This window comes from Heloderma suspectum, chromosome 11 (assembly GCF_057233095.1).
Source record: "Heloderma suspectum isolate Gila_16-S chromosome 11, 16-S_ref, whole genome shotgun sequence".
NCBI classification, from domain to species: domain Eukaryota; kingdom Metazoa; phylum Chordata; class Lepidosauria; order Squamata; family Helodermatidae; genus Heloderma; species Heloderma suspectum.
This window is the reverse complement of record NC_139468.1, coordinates 26,121,556-26,137,055: the sequence shown is the minus strand read 5'-3', so window position 1 is coordinate 26,137,055 and position 15,500 is coordinate 26,121,556. Positions and strand designations below refer to the sequence as shown.

Genomic DNA, 15,500 nt, shown 5'->3' with positions numbered 1-15,500 from the left:
AACCTTAGCCTGATCTATGGTTTCGCCCACTCCCACTTTCATCTGCACAACAATGCTGAGAGGTCAGGCTAAGAGGTCACCTAAGGCAACGCCTGTAGTTTCGCTCTTGAACCTTGACCCTTTTGAGCGCCACTCCCTCGCTCGGGAGGCATCATTCCGGCAGTCCTCTCTACACCCTTACATGGGAGCAAGTTCCATTGAACTCAATGGGGCTTATTTCTGAGTAGGCACGCACAGGGTTGCATAGCCCGCGCGCTCGTACCCAGTTGCTTAATAATAATAATAATAATAATAATAATAAACGTTTTTGTCTCTCCCCCGCGCCCCCGTCTCGGGTTTGCCCTTTTCTGCTGTTTTGGAAAAGCACGTGTGAATCCGGTGAGGAACCGCCGGACACCCCCCCCCCCCGGCGTAGAAGGTGGTGGGGGGATATACAATAAGCCCTTCCTCATATTCGCCAAGCCTGTTCCAGCATGCGCACCGGATTGGACCTGACTCATCTGCCCCCACGCCCCCGGCCCCGGAACCCCGGCTTGGATGTGGGCAGCGCAGGCTGGTGGCTCCGATTTCGGTGAGGGTGTGTATCCATTCTGGGTTTCAGTCCGAACCAGCCAGAACTCTTAAGGAGTTATCCAAAGTGCTGAAGGGGGGAAAAAAAGGAGGGATGTAACTGTAATAATAAATACAAATTTTAAAAAATAGCCCCACCGAAATCGGAGTCACCAGCCTCCGTTGGACGTGGGGGCGGCGGGGGAGGGCTGGTGACTCCGCGAGCGGAGTGTAGCAATCGCGATTGCAGCATGGCCGGGAACGGAAAGAGAGAGCCGCGCATCCCCCCTCCTCACCCCCCCCCCCCAATCCGGGTTTACTTTTCCCCTCTTCTTTTCCTTTCCCTTCTTCTTTGCAACTCGGCGCCAAGAGCCGCGCGGTATGTCCAGAATGCAAAGAGGCGTCACAGGCCGGGGCGGAGCCGAGCACTCAGCTGGTGTAAACAGCGCGGCTTCGCGATCGCCTATAAATAGGGAGGCTGGTGGGATGCGAGGGGGAAAAAGCCGGGCGTCGGAGCGCTCCGGGAAAGCCTCTCGCTTCAGGAGCGTGTCTGAACAGACCGGCCTTACCCCCCGCGAAAATTACTAAAAAAGGAAAGAAAAAGAGGCAGCCCCTTCTAGGATCGACTCCGGAGCAGCTCCCCATCTTCGTCCCAAAGTTGAGAGCTGTGCTGGAGGGCGAGGGGAAATAAACAGCACCGCACAAAGGCTCGGGAAGGAAAAGCAGCGTCCGTCTTTTAGAGCGGCCCCATCCAAGCGTGCGCCCCTTGGCTCGAAGGGGGAAATAGGTAAGAGATGATGCTCGCCTTGCGAGCAGGGCCGGGCATTTCGGCGAGCCGCCGCCGCCGCCAGGAGGCGCCGTTGATGTTGGATCCGGAGAGACAGTTCCGGAGATGAATCGGGTGATGGTCTTAGTGCGCCGGTGGCAGAAAGGGGCGAGAGGAAGGTTGCAATCCTATATCGCAGACCCGCTTACCTGGGTGTAAGCCCCGTTGAAATCGGGGTGGGGTGGGGCATGCTTCTCACTAGACACGTCGAAGATCGCGCGTGCAGTGCCGAGGAGACCTGCAGGAGATGGCGCTTGCGAAGTTGGCCGAGTTCACTGGGGCTTACTGTCAGGTAAGTGGGTGTGGAATTCCAGCCCTAAGGCGCGATCCTATGCGTGTTTAGACAGAGAAAAAAAGGCCTGCAACTCCCAGCATTCCCCAGCCAAGTTGTAGGACTTTTTTTTTCTGTCTAAACACGCATAGGATTGCTCCTTAAGCCTGCAATTTTCTGCCCAAACACGCATAGGATTGCGCCTTAAGCCTGCAATTTTCTGCCCAAACACGCATAGGATTGCGCCTTAAGCCTGCAATTTTCTGCCCAAACACGCATAGGATTGCGCCTTAAGCCTGCAATTTTCTGCCCAAACACGCATAGGACTGCACCTTAAGCCTGCAATTTTCCGCCTGAACATACATAGGATTGCGCCCTCACTATTCCGGATCCCATGTATGCTTGTGAGTGTGCGTGAGTTTGCAGGCTCTGACTTACTGAAGGCTAGGAAAGCTCTTAACGGGTGATAATAATAAATAGAATTCTTGCAGGGGTTATTGGAAGAGGTGGCGGACATTGGGTACAAACGCGAGGTAAGACAACACACGGGCAGCAGGGGGAAGAATCCTCGGCCGGGTCGCGCCGCCACGTGTTGCTTAACCCGCCGCCGCCGCCGCCGCCGGCAATGAGCGCGCCCGCGCAAGGAGGCGCATGGCCCGGGTTCGCGCTTGCAGGATTCCTTCCTTGGCGCATCGACAGTCGCGTTAAGGAAGGAAAGGAAACGAAGAAGGGACACCGCGCGCGCGCCGTGCCCAGCTTCGGTTCGCGCCCTCGACGGCGCGCCTGGCGCAAAGCTGCCCTCCCACAGGTGCGGCGGGGATGCGCTCGGAGGGGCCGGGCTGCGCCGCCGCCGCCCCTTCTTGGCGAAACTGCAGAGAGCCCTGCAGCCGGGTCCGCCTCCTCCTCCGCCTCGACCAGCGCCTGATCCATTACTGGAGAGGATCCGCAGCGGCACCCAGGTGGGTACTTCACGCCAGGCCCGTAGCCAGCCTAAACGTTCCGGGGGGGGGCCGCCAAAAAATAGAGGTGGGGAGTTCACGTGGCTTGCAGGCCTTTTAAAGATAAAATTGTACACTTTTAAGTAATTGTTTGTAAAAATGTGGTGGGGGGGAGAAAATTGGGGGGGCGTTTCACGCTGCCCCCCGCCCCTCCGGCCGTTGTCTGTCACCGGACATCGATGCTCCATCCTCTTTGCACGTCCTGTGCTTGGGAAGGAAGCCCGGCCGGCTGTCCTCGAGGGGCCTCACTCCCTGGGAAGTACTAGCGAAGCCAGCGACCCGGCTCGGTCTGTCTGTCTCCCTTTTTTTCTCCTCCCGCAGGGAGCTGCGGGTGGCCCGTGGCGCACCTCGACCCGTGGCGTCCGGGACACAACAGCAGCCGTGCCGCCGTGGTGGGCCGAGGGGAGGCCCTGCGCTTGGAGAGCTCCGCGACTTTTCATTCCTTGCGGATCCAGGAAGGAGGTAAGGCGTGTGGGGGGTGGGGTGGCATGCCCCTTTTCAGCTCTGCCGTCCAGGCTGTTACCTTGGGGTAAAGAAAAGCTGTCAGGGTGAGGACAGGTGAGGTGGGGTGTGCCCGAGGAGCGTGTGTGTGTCTGTGTGTGTGTCATCTGTTCAAGTTCACTCCAGAATAACCTTGGGAGTAATTCAGTGGGTTTTACTTCCAAGCATTATTCATTTATTTACTGCATTCATATTCTGCCTTTTCTTTCAAGGAGCCCAAGGCAGTGTACATGCCCCCTTTCCTCTCCATTTTATGCTCACAACAGCCCTGTGAGGTAGGTTAGGCTGAACCCACATCTCCCAAGTACCACCACAACACTCTAACCACACTACACCACACTGGAATACAGAGGAGAATCATGTGACTGGCTTCTGGATAAGTTCAGAGATGATTATCCTTAATGTGGAAATCCTGACCCTCCTGTGTGTATTTCCTTGGGAAATGTGCGTTATCTGTGAGGGATTTCTGAGTAAACACGGCTTGGAACCAGCTGGTGCAGTCGAACCCACTATGCATTTTTATTGACTTGGCAATGAAGCCCGCTGAGTTCGAGGAACTTACACCTAAGTATGTACTTCATTAAGATTGTCCACTAAGAGCCTAGACTATAGGCTAGAGGCAGAGGAGAGAGGCTGAAGGAGCTCAAGGGTTTCCACCGACACGCCCAAGATAGCTTAATATGGGTTTGTTGCCCTTTCGGTGCTCTCTGATCACAGAATCATAGGTTTGGAAGGTGCCACAAAGGTCATCTAGTCCACCCCTCCTGCTTTTGTGAACTTGTTATTACACTTGTAGTTAGAAGGCCCAAAAGGTCTGTTCTCATCTATTCAGTGCATCTTTGTCTAGCGACTGTGGGCAGTAGCCTGCAAGAAACCTGCTGGATCAGACCGATGGCTTTTTTAGTCCAGCATCCTGTTGCCCACAGCAGTGGCCTACCAGATGCCTAGGGAGGGTGGAGGGGAAGCCACTGCAGGATATAAAGCCCCCTCTTGCTCCCCTCAGCCACAGGGAACCCAGAACATGCTGCCTCTTAACCTGGGCATTGCATACAGCCACATGGAATGAAGAGGTGCTAGTGTTTCCCAGGTTACTTAATTGCTGACAGAAGGAGACACATTCATAGGAATGTAGGAAGCTGCCTTAGACTGAATCAGACCTGTGTTCCATCTAGTCCAGTATTGTCGGCACTGGCTGGAAGCAGCTGTCCAGGGTTTCAGGCAGGATTCTTTCCTCACCCTGCCTGGAGAGGCTGGGGATCGAACCTGTGACTTTCTGCGTGCAAAGCAGGGGCTGTACTGCCGAGCTATGCTCCCTCCACTTCATTCCAGAGAGCCCATGGCCGCGTTAGTCTGTCAACAAATGCAGACAGAAAAAGGAGTCTTGTGGCCCCTAAAAGACTTCTGGATATGCTGTGGTATAAACTTTGTCAGAAGCCTCCACCAAGCTTATGCCACAAATCGGGAAGTCTTCAAAGAGGTTGCAGGACTCAGTATTTAGTACTTGATATAAGGCTGCCCTCCTTGTCCTTGCCTGAGCATTTCTCTGTCCCTCCCCCTCCATTGACCAAAGCATGTAGCACAGCCTTGTCTAAACTGTTGTTCTCCAGATGTTTTGGACAACCATTCCCATCAGCCCCAGTCCAATAGTTAGGGATTGTGGGAGTTGTAGTCCAAAACCTCTGGAAGGTGCCAGGTTGGCAAGGGGATGTTTTAAAACTGAAATGTGATCTGCCAGTCCAAATTAGAACTTTCTTCTGAACTGCCTCTTCTGTTCCATGGGGTTCTCTTACAGCAGTTCTCTGCCTTTAAGAGCAACTTAACAGGTTGAAATTCAACAGGTGCAGCTGCTTCATGTGTGATGCAGATAAAGGCATGTCACTTCTGTCCACAAGAGGCATTCTGTGTGGACTTGTGTGAAGATGGCAGAAAAGGCTCTTTGATAGTGATTTTCTGCTTCTGTACCCCCCCCCCCAATATTCTGTTGAATGATTTCATCCATTTTCAAATTGGCCCTATTTTTGTCTAACACACTTCAGCATACTATACGTTTCACATCTCTCTTTCTCTCCCAGCAATCTTGTATGTTGAGTTGGGTGGAAAGAGGGTAACTGGCCAAGACAGTGAGCATTTTACCAAGCGGGAATTTGAACCCAGGTCTCACAAGTCCATCACTGATCCACTGAGCAGTTGTTGTTGTTGTTCAGTCGTTCAGTCGTGTCCGACTCTTCGTGACCCCATGGACCATAGCACGCCAGGCCTTCCTGTCCTGCACTCTCTCCCAGAGCGTGCTCAAGTTCATATTCATTGCATCCGTGATGCTATCTAGCCATCTCATCCTCTGCCGTCCCCTTCTCCTTTTGCCTTCAGTCTTTCCCAGCATCAGGGTCTTTTCCAGGGAGTTTTCTCTTCGCATTAGGTGGCCAAAATATTGGAGCTTCAGCTTCATTATCTGTCCTTCCAATGAGCACTCAACTTTCCCCAACCTGGTGCCCTCCAGATGTTTGGGACTTCAACTCCCATCAGCCCCAGCCAACATGGACAATGGTCAGGAATGCTGGGAGCTATAGTCCAAAACATCTGGAGGGTATCAGGCTGGGGAAGGATGATATATGGGCTGGTTCAGAAATGCATATTTGCAGCATCAAGGGATGTCTTGCATGTGTGAAACACCCTCCAGCAGAATGCTTTTCCACTGTGTACTTCAGCTTCCACTTGTCGAGTGTAGAGAAATCAAGTGAGATGCATGCATGTGTGAGAGGGTTCAGAGGAGGGCAACAAAGATGATCAGGGGACTGGAAACAAAGCCCTATGAAGGGAGACTGAAAGAACTGGGCATGTTTAACCTTGAGAAGAGAAGACTGAGGGGAGATAGGATAGCGCTCTTCAAGTACCTGAAAGGTTGCCGCAGAGAGGAAGGCCAAGATCTCTTCTCGATCATCCCAGAGTGCAGGACACGGAATAATGGGCTCAAGTGACAGGAAGCCAGATTCCGGCTGAACATCAGGAAAAACTTCCTGACAGAGCAATATGACAATGGAACCAATGACCTAGGGAGGTGGTGGGCCCTCCCACACTGGAGGCGTTCAAGACGAGGCTGAACAGCCATCTGTCAGGGATGCTCTGACTTGGATTCCTGCATTGAGCAGGAGGTTGGACTCGATGGCCTTGTAGGTCCCTTCCAACCCTACTATTCTATGAGTCTATGAACCTGTCTTGCCCTGTTTCCTTGATGACATCCAATGTGTAACAGCCCTGAGCCACCATCTTTCTCAGCAAGTCCCTATTCTTGCTTCCGAACACAGAGATGGCATATGGTCATCATCCATCATTACCATCCTTAACATTTCTGTAGTGCTTTCAAAGCCCTTCACGTGCATTATCTTGTTTTGATCCTCACAACAACCCTGTAAAGTAGACCACAGTAATTATCCCCCATATTGCAGATGAGTGGACTGGGGCTGAGAGAGAGAGAGAGTGGTTTGCCGAAGGCCACCAGTTCACTGCAGAGGCGATATTTGAACCAAGGTCTTCCTGATCTGCCGCTCAGTGGCTTAGCCGCTGTGGCAGACCAGCTCATCTATCTGAGAACATTGTCCTCCCTCTGCTTTCCTTCCAGGGATCTTAGTATTTGCAGATGATCCAGAACAACCCATCACCTTAAGAGCTCGCAGCATCCTTCTGGAGGATGGCGGGGCGCTGTATGTCGGCTCCGAGCAGTGCCCGTACCACTCTAAGGCCGTCATCTCTCTGTATGGGAAAGCCACGGAAGGAGCAGATGTGGCAGGCTATGGCAAAAAATTCCTGGGAGTGGGCAGAGGTGGCATCCTGGAGTTGCACGGCAGAAAGCCCCGGTCTTGGACCCTTTTGGCGAAAACCTTGCACCCAGGCGGGCTCCGGCATGGCCAATATGCCTCTGAGAAGCGCTGGAGCAGCCGTGGCCTCAACATCCGGATCGTGGATGCGGGCACAGCCCATATGGTGGCTGCGGATCGCTTTGACACCCACCTCCTTGTTGAGGAAAGCCGACGATTGAGGGAATTCCTTGGCCAGCAGCCCCCGGGCAGCGTGGTGGCTGTGGCGGTGGGGGACTCCGCAGCGAAGAGTTTAACCCTGGAGACCAGGCACTTTCTCAAGAACCTGCTACACAGTGAATTCATCCTGCATCTGCAATACAGGTAATTTTAAATGGTGTGTTTTTAAAGAACATGTGCATGCTTGGTGAATTTGCAGGCTTATTCCATTGGGGATGGCTTACTGTATTACTCGGATTCTCATCATAAACAGAAAGATTATTTTAAATGTATCTTTGAATCCTATACATGGGATTATTTATTTATTTTATTTAAAATGTTTCTACCCCGCCCTATATCATTAAGATCTCAGGGCGGCATACAGATAAAATCAATTTAAACATTATAAAACAATAAATAATGTAAACATTTAAAAACATATTAAACTATTAAACAAGCTAATACCAGTTAAAATCTAAAACAATAAGACAGTTACAGCAATGTTCTAGGGAATGTATTTAGCCCTCAAAGGCTTTGGATTCCATGCATCTCCCCCTGCCCTGAAAAAAATAAAAATTCCAGCTTCAGTCTCCTCCAGTCTGGATTAGGACCATGGTATTGAGGAGGGGGGGGGAGATGGGGTTTAACACCTTCTTCCCTATGCTAGTTGAGACAGGAGTCAACGGAAGTGGCATCTGCTTTATCAGCAAATGCAACAATACAAAAGCCCTCCCTGATCCAGTGCCCTTCAGAAGTGTTGGACTACAACTCCCATCACTCCCAGACAGCATGTTCTTAGTACACACTGGCTGGGGGTGATGGGAGTTGTAGATCTGGAGGGAGCCAGGTTGGGGAAGGCTCCTATACAAGATTGAGGTGCAAGGGAAATGGACTTGCTGGCTGTGAAAACGCCACATTATCCTTCTGTAGGTAATCAGGGTACTTTGGTTAGATCAAGAACAAGAACTCTCCCATGTAGTGTCTGTGGCACTTGCCGGTCGAATGAAAGCTGTTACCGCTTTATTTATCTTTTGGATAGTCTTGGCTCTTGATCGGAATGCAAGTAACTGCAAGTTTGGCGTTGCCTTTTAACGGGCAGCTATAGAGATATCCAGTTACAGGATGGCAGTAGGGGGTTCCCAGCAGACTGTTTTCAGGCCATTAGCTGGTGTCACTCAGCACTTGTGTGCGTGCGCGCGCGCGCCCATTCGTCGTTTGCGAATGTAGCGGTGAACTCCTCCAGAGCAGTTCTTTTGAAAACCGGTCGTCCCACCATGGACAGCTCCCTGGCTGGCTTCCTAACTGTTCTGCTGCTGTCCACTTCCCGATCGGTATTGCACTTGGCGACAGGTGCACGGGGCCTCTCCGCTTGTGCGTGCCTCGGGATTGTGTCCCAAAGGTAAGTGTCCCCAAAGCCGAAACTTGCCTTTGCGCTTGTGCCTACAGGATGCAAAATGTGATTTCATCAGGACCAAACAAAAGCCCAAGCCGTCTTTCTGTTGTTGTGGTTCAAGACAGACATTTCTTTCTGTCTGATTACTAGCCTGTGCAACTTTATCTGTCTCTTGCCATTTTGCCTTAAGTAAACCATGAGGCAGAATCTCATGGTGGACTTTGGCCGTGCTCAGCTGATCAAGATGAACCGGGCTCAGCATCTGCTGCCTGTATCACTGGCTGTGTTTTGGCTACGAGACTCTAGGCCAGGGGTGTTAAACCTCTATTAGCCTAGGGGCTAGAGAAGCCCTCAGCCCCCCCATTCCACTGGTGAGTGTGGCCAAAGGCAAAAGAGGAGGGCCCAAAAATTACAGACATTTTTTAGCTTGAAGCTCTTACTGACAAACCTTAAGCGTTAGGAGAGGCATTTCAACATTTTAGAATGGGGGTGGGGGGACTGCACAAAAGGAAGGAAGCCACCTAAGGATTGGTGGACAGAGGAAAAGGGGTGGGGTCAAGGAAAGGGTGCATGGTCATCTGGGGAACCTTGGAGGGGTGGATTTGCCCCCTGAATGGGTCATATTTGCTCCTGGACTTGGTTATGCACCCCTGCTGTGGTCTACAGGTTGCATGCAAAAGAATTGTCATGGTTTGTTGCTGTTTGTTGCTGGGAGCTTCTGTGCCTAATCAGGAGTCCCAGAACCCATCTGGCAGTCCAACATGGCAATATTAGTTTGTCAGTTCCCATCATATGGCTGCATTTGTCAATTCCCCTCATAGGGCTGCATTTTGACGCGTTACTTTCCCCAGGCCCGCTTACTCTGGAAGGAAGAAGTGGTATTGGTATAGGAAGATGAAGCAGATGACATTTATGACCCTTTCAGTCCTAATATGTAAAGTCTTCCTTACAACAATAAGGACTAGAAACCTCTTTTTAAAAAATGAAAGCTGAATTTCAAACCCATTGCTTTGGAAAGAGGAACCTCTCTTGGTGTAGGAGGATGGAAGAGATTACTTTCCTTTCAGTCACACAGATATAGTGTCTACCTTGGAACATAAGGGCTAGAAATGTTTTGAAGTCTGCAAGTTTGAATTCTGTGAGCCCATCATCAAGTCCTGTGCTGCTTTTGTTGAAGTTTATGTATCATTTCTTAGAAAGCCATACATTTCTTATGCATGCATTGAAACTGATATATTCAAATCTATGCAGCTACATTTTTCCCTTTCCTCTTTTTTGTTTTGTTTTGTAATATTATAATAAAAATGAATTATTAAAAAAATATGGTGACGTGGAATTAAACAGGATATAACTCTCCACTTCCCACCCCCCTTTTGATCTGTAAATTGTGGACTGCCCTGATATAGGTGTGTCTATTCTAACTTTTGAAAAAGTTAGACTCTCTCTGTACACATATGATTATAGTTACTAAATAAAAGTGAACATGATTCTGTCCACCTAAAATTAACAAATGGGATACACATATGTAAATCCAGAATTAAAACCAGGAAAGAATTTTTTGACATCTGGGTGTTTCCCCCAAGTGTCACAGCCCTTATTCACCCCTTCCAGACAGCCCTGGGTTCTGGTTGGTATCCTTGGAGGTGATGCATCTTCCACTGTTGAAGATACCGAGCCATCTCCAGGGAACGGAACGACGAGGCTGGCCACAGCAGCAAAAGACTTTAAGACTTACGAAGGCATCAGCTTTAGAATCACTGCTTACAGCGGCTGGATCAAAGGTTTTTAAAATCCTTTTCTAATCTTTTGTTGAAGTATTGAGTTTTATCTGCTGCCAGGTCTTTGTTTCCCCTGAACCAGCAGTATCCATTAGATATGCGTCCCTCAGTGCTATGGCTGCCTCTCTATGCCCTTTCATCTGATGGGCCGCCCAGTTATAGAAGTGTTAAGTTGATTGGATTGGTCAATCAAACTTGTGTGTGAATAAATCAGGGGCACTGAACCTCTTTCAGCCCAAGGGCTGAATTCCATTTCCAAGAGGTTCTCTGGGGCCACATTCCAGTGGTGGGCGGAGGGGCAGGGAGAAAAATACCAGCATATTTTAGCTTAACACTCTTACAGCCAGCATCTAGGCCTTTGGAGAGGTATTTCAACCTTTTTGAATGGAGGAGGAGGGAATTGTACAACAGCCAGGAAGCCACCAAATTATTGATGGCTGGGAGAAAGGGAGCAGGGCTGGGGGAAAGGGAGCATGGCCATCTGTGGGAAACATGAAGGGCTGGATCTGGCCCTGGGTAGGGATGCAGGAGAAATTCGAGACAGACTAAACATATGCTTGGATTTCTAAGAATCTGACCTGTGGAATCCACTGCAGAGCGACCCCTTCGGGCCGCACAGAGTCCGTGGACCTTCGGATGATTTTTTTACTTTCCTGAAATGTACGCATATTTATTCATAGGAAAATCCACAAGTTTCTGCTGAGGAAAAGTTAAATGGAATGGGGGGCAATACGCAAAATGTTACGAATAAAGAAAATGATGTAAATTCTTACAAAACCTCTTAGGGAATTATTTGCGTATTTTTCCACATGACAAACAAAAATATTCACATCTGCCTGTGAGCAGATGATGGAACAAAACACAGAAGGAGTGGATTTCACCCAGTCCGTACATCCCTAGCACCAGGTGTGTGTGTGTGTGTGTGTGTGTAGATTCTGCCTATCTATCATCTATCTAGTTGTTTTTTAGTTGCTGTTTTTAAGAAAATGCACAACTTCGGATCAAATACAAAGCAATTTATTGATTAAACAGTACAGCTCTAGCATAGCCCCCTACTTTCATCGCTCACAACTAGACAAGATGGTAGGCTTGGGGTGCTAGTCAACTGGCGACCTCTTCTTTCGCTGTAGTCAAAGACTTCCTGAAGCTAAGAATGTCCTCTGTATCAGCAGCTGCCTACCCTTTTCATTGCATCAGGGTGTTGAATGAAGCAGCAGTGAAGTTTTCTTGCTTTCCCAGTCCTGCATGTGTTGAGGTCTAACCAGCCTTCCACAACCTGCCCCCCCCCCAAGATGTTTGAGCTATGTTTCCCATCAGCCTCTGCTAGCATAGGAATAAGGGATGATGGAATTGTAGTCCAAATCATCCCAGAGGGCACCAGGTTGGGGAAAGTGTACACACAGGCTCACTTTATTCAGGAGCAAGCATCCTTTCACCTGTTCTATATTGTTGTTTGTTTACTGCATTTATATCCAAGCATCCCTCCAGGAAGCATGTGGCATCCCTCATTTCCCACTCCCCTTTTATCCTTGCAATAACTTTGTAAAGTAGGTTAGGCTGAGATTGGCCCAAGATCATACAGTGAGCATCATGGCTGCATGGGGCTTTGAACCTGGCTCTCCAGACTCCAGGTCCAAGACTCTAACCACTACACCATGCTGGCTGTCTCTCAGTACATTCAGAAATGGACTCCTTTATTTGTTAAAAAGGTAAAGGTGTCCCCAACCAGTCGTGTCCAACTCTAGGGTGCGGTGCTCATCCCCGTTTCTAAGCTGAAGAGCCAGCGCTGTCCGAAGACGCTTCCGTGGTCATGTGGCCGGCATGACTGAACACCTTGCTGCACGGAATGCCGTTACCTTTTGTGCCGAGGCGGCACCTATTTATCTACTTGCAATTTCTGGCTTTCGAACTGCTAGGTTGGCAGGAGCTGGGACCGAAGACGGGAGCTCACTCCGTCATGCAGCACTCGGGTCTTGTACTGCTGACCTGCCGACCTTCCAGTCTGCAGTTCAGTGTCTTAACCACTAAGCCACCGCGGCCCCCCTTTATTTGTTACCTGCATTTTAATTTCAATTTAAAATTGAGACATTAATTTCTAATAAAATTAGGGAGTCACTGGTTCAACCTGCTTCAAATATTTGATCCTTCTGTTGATCTACCAATTGATTGACACAATTAGAAACTTGACTTCTAAGGTCCCTCACCCTGCCCCCTCAAGATCAAAGCCAAGGAGGAACTGTTTGATCTCTTGAATGAGGGTGGTGTAAGTCTGTTACCTAACAATGTTTTGCAATAGGTAATTGACTACACTAGTTTAGGATTTAACTTCCCCATTTTGATAACACTGTAACCAGTTTTGGGTTTGTTTGTAGTAATCTGTATCTCTCCTTGTTACTGTTCTACTAAATCAATGCTTTAAATCCCTGGTCAGAAAAGTTAATTTTACTTTGAGGCCTGCTAGGAGAAGAATATAAGGCAGCCTTCCACAACCTGATGCCTCCCAGATTGTTTGGAATACAACTCCCAGAATTCCTGACAGTTGGCCATGCTGGCAGAGTCTGATGGGAGTTGTAGTCCAAAAGGTCTGTAGGGCACCAGGTTGGGGAAGGCTGATGTAACCAGGCTTTATGTCACCAATCAGGAAGCTTTCTTCACCATAGCTGCTAAGAAAGATCAGAACAAAGGTCCTAAAAATGGTCACTGTTAGCTTGTATGCATGATGAGTTCATGCAACTGGGTTATTCAGTCTTTTTTTGTGTTTGTGACTCTCTTTCTGATAAAATTGTAAGAACCCAGGGTTATATGCAATAAAATTGACTGTGAAAGTGCATGTCATGAAAGGACAGCAAATTGTTAGTTATTTGACTTGTTCTTATTTTTACTGCCAGGAAGTGGAGAGAGGCTCTTGTGGGATTTTCCAAAGTAACTTAGCTGGCTGAGTGTGGGTTGTTGAACCGTGGGTTGTTTGTTGAACAGTGGCATGTTAGCATGTTGTCAAAACCCAGGACATTTTCTGCAGGATGGCTTGATAACCATGTAGGATGGCTTATTTTTCTCAAACAAGCCACCTTGAGAAACCATGGTTTGTTGTTGGGTTGTTCAGGATGGTTAACAAGCCACATTGCACAGTTAACAAGCCATCCTGGGTTCTGACAAGCTAACCCACAATACAACAAACAACCCATGGGTTCATGTGTTGTGTGAACCCAGCCCTCAGGTACTATGCAGCTTGATTTAAGCAGTTGGATGGGTGGCATTTGCTGCTTCCCCTCAGGCAGAAAAGCAATTTTGGCTGGTCCTGTGCTGAACCGTGTGCCTTCAGAACATGCACAGAGGCCTCTGGTCGCTGAACCTTGCTGCTAATATGTTACCCTTTGACTAGGCAATATTTGCCCCACCAGTTGAACTGACTTTATTTTTTGACTGTGCAAATGACTCTATAAGGCAAAGGTGGGGAAAGGAGAACATAGGAAGTTGGCTTAGACCAGGGCAGCCTGTTTGTTCATCAGGCCCAAGAGTGCCTTCTCTTGACTGGAAGTGGGTCTCTGGGGTCACAGGCAGCAAAGGGTCTTTCTCCCTGCCTGCTACCTGATCTCTTTAACTGGAGATACCAGGGAGTGAACTAAGGACTTTCTGCATGCAAAGCATCTGCTCTACCACTGAACTCTGGTCCTCCCCACCACCACAAAAGAGAATGGGCATAGCAGAGGTGGTGATGGACACAGTTTGAGAGAAGCGTTTGCTGAAGCGGGATTTGAGGGTAATTCTTAAACAAAATCCATTTAAGGTGCAATCCTATGAGTGTTTAGATAGAAATAAGGCCTACAACTCCCAGCATGCCCCAGCCATAGCTGGTTGGGGCATTCTGGGAATTGTAGGCCTTTTTTAATGTCTAAACACACATAGGATCGCACCCTTATTTATTGACAGCATTTGTATCCTGCTCATTAAGAATAGGTTCTCTTGGTTGACAAAGAGATCACTGCAGGTATCTTAGGGGTGGGCAACTTGTCAGCCAAAATATTTGGAAGGCCTCAACTCCCATCAAGCCTAGCAAGCCTCGTTGATGGTGACAGATCCATCAACTGGATCTGTTCACATACCTCTGTGGGGTATGTGAACAGCCAGGGCTGACCTGAGATTTTGCTGCCTGAGGCGAAGAACAAGATGGCTCCCCCACCCAATCCACGTACAAAAGCCAAGCAGGCCGGCAGTTGAATCTTACTTCCTAGTGGAGGGACAACATCCTCCACTGTACCTCAGGGCAACAGGCTAGCTTAGAGGTGCAGGGCAGGCCATGTGGTACACAACTCTCTCCTCCAATACTTTTCTGCTTTCTCCCAGCACCTGCCGCTTTGTGATCAGCCACACAGTTGCATATATAGTTGATCACTTCCCCCACTCCACCCTTTTCCTTCCAGGAGTGCCCCATCATGGATTTAAAGTCGAAGTGGTTAAAGGCATAATTCTGGATTTGGTGGATGAAGTGATGAGTTGGTTACCTGGGGATGAAGTCGTAATTGCCAGCACTGACTACTCCATGCATCAAGCCGAAGAGTTTCGTTTGCTGCCATGCCCTGAATGTCAGAGTAACCAAGTGAAGATTGATGGTATGATTCCAAGCCCTTCCTACATTGTCCTTCATAGTGAGAGGTCCTCATGTATTGTTTTTTACTTGCCACTTTATGAGTGAAGATTGCTGGTTTCGCTAAAAGCTAAGAAGAAAACCATTTGCAAGAGAGGAATGCTGGTAGCATGGAAAACTTGGTGTATGCCATCCGTTTATGAACAGCTATCACAATGAACGTGTCAGTGTAAAAACCAACATGTTCTAGAGAAAATTAGAACAGCTTGAGTCAAGAAATATTTATTTCCCATTTATCGCATGTCTTGGAAAAACCATTGGAAGACTCTAGTCTTCCAATTAATTCTTCCCCCACCCCTAGAGCTGTCTATCAGCTCTTGGTCTTGGTCCATTTCCATTTCTGTTCTGGCACTGATCAGTTCCATAAGGTTAACATAGTTCTGGTTTAGCAACAATGCAGGAGGACAAGGGTGGTTAGGTGGGACACAAAGAAGATAGTAGTTCGATTTTTAAAAATGTGTTATGTTTGTAATTTTTTAAAAATGATCCACAGTTAATAACAGGAGGGGGGGCATTCTGCATTTTGTTT

At 48.7% G+C, this 15,500-nt stretch overlaps 1 protein-coding gene across 1 annotated transcript in view; it reads left to right on the top strand.

Moving 5' to 3' along the window:
• Window positions 1-473: 473 nt before the first annotated feature.
• The window catches only part of LOC146337178 (cell surface hyaluronidase CEMIP2-like), a 103,101-nt gene continuing 88,074 nt past the window's right edge, over window positions 474-15,500 (top strand). Inside the window, exons 1-7 of the mRNA XM_084816378.1 lie at window positions 474-539; window positions 1,578-1,667; window positions 2,321-2,605; window positions 2,911-3,106; window positions 6,762-7,320; window positions 10,160-10,329; window positions 14,748-14,936. Coding sequence (XP_084672504.1) covers window positions 474-539; window positions 1,578-1,667; window positions 2,321-2,605; window positions 2,911-3,106; window positions 6,762-7,320; window positions 10,160-10,329; window positions 14,748-14,936 — 1,555 coding nt within the window. The remainder of the gene's footprint in view (window positions 540-1,577; window positions 1,668-2,320; window positions 2,606-2,910; window positions 3,107-6,761; window positions 7,321-10,159; window positions 10,330-14,747; window positions 14,937-15,500) is intronic.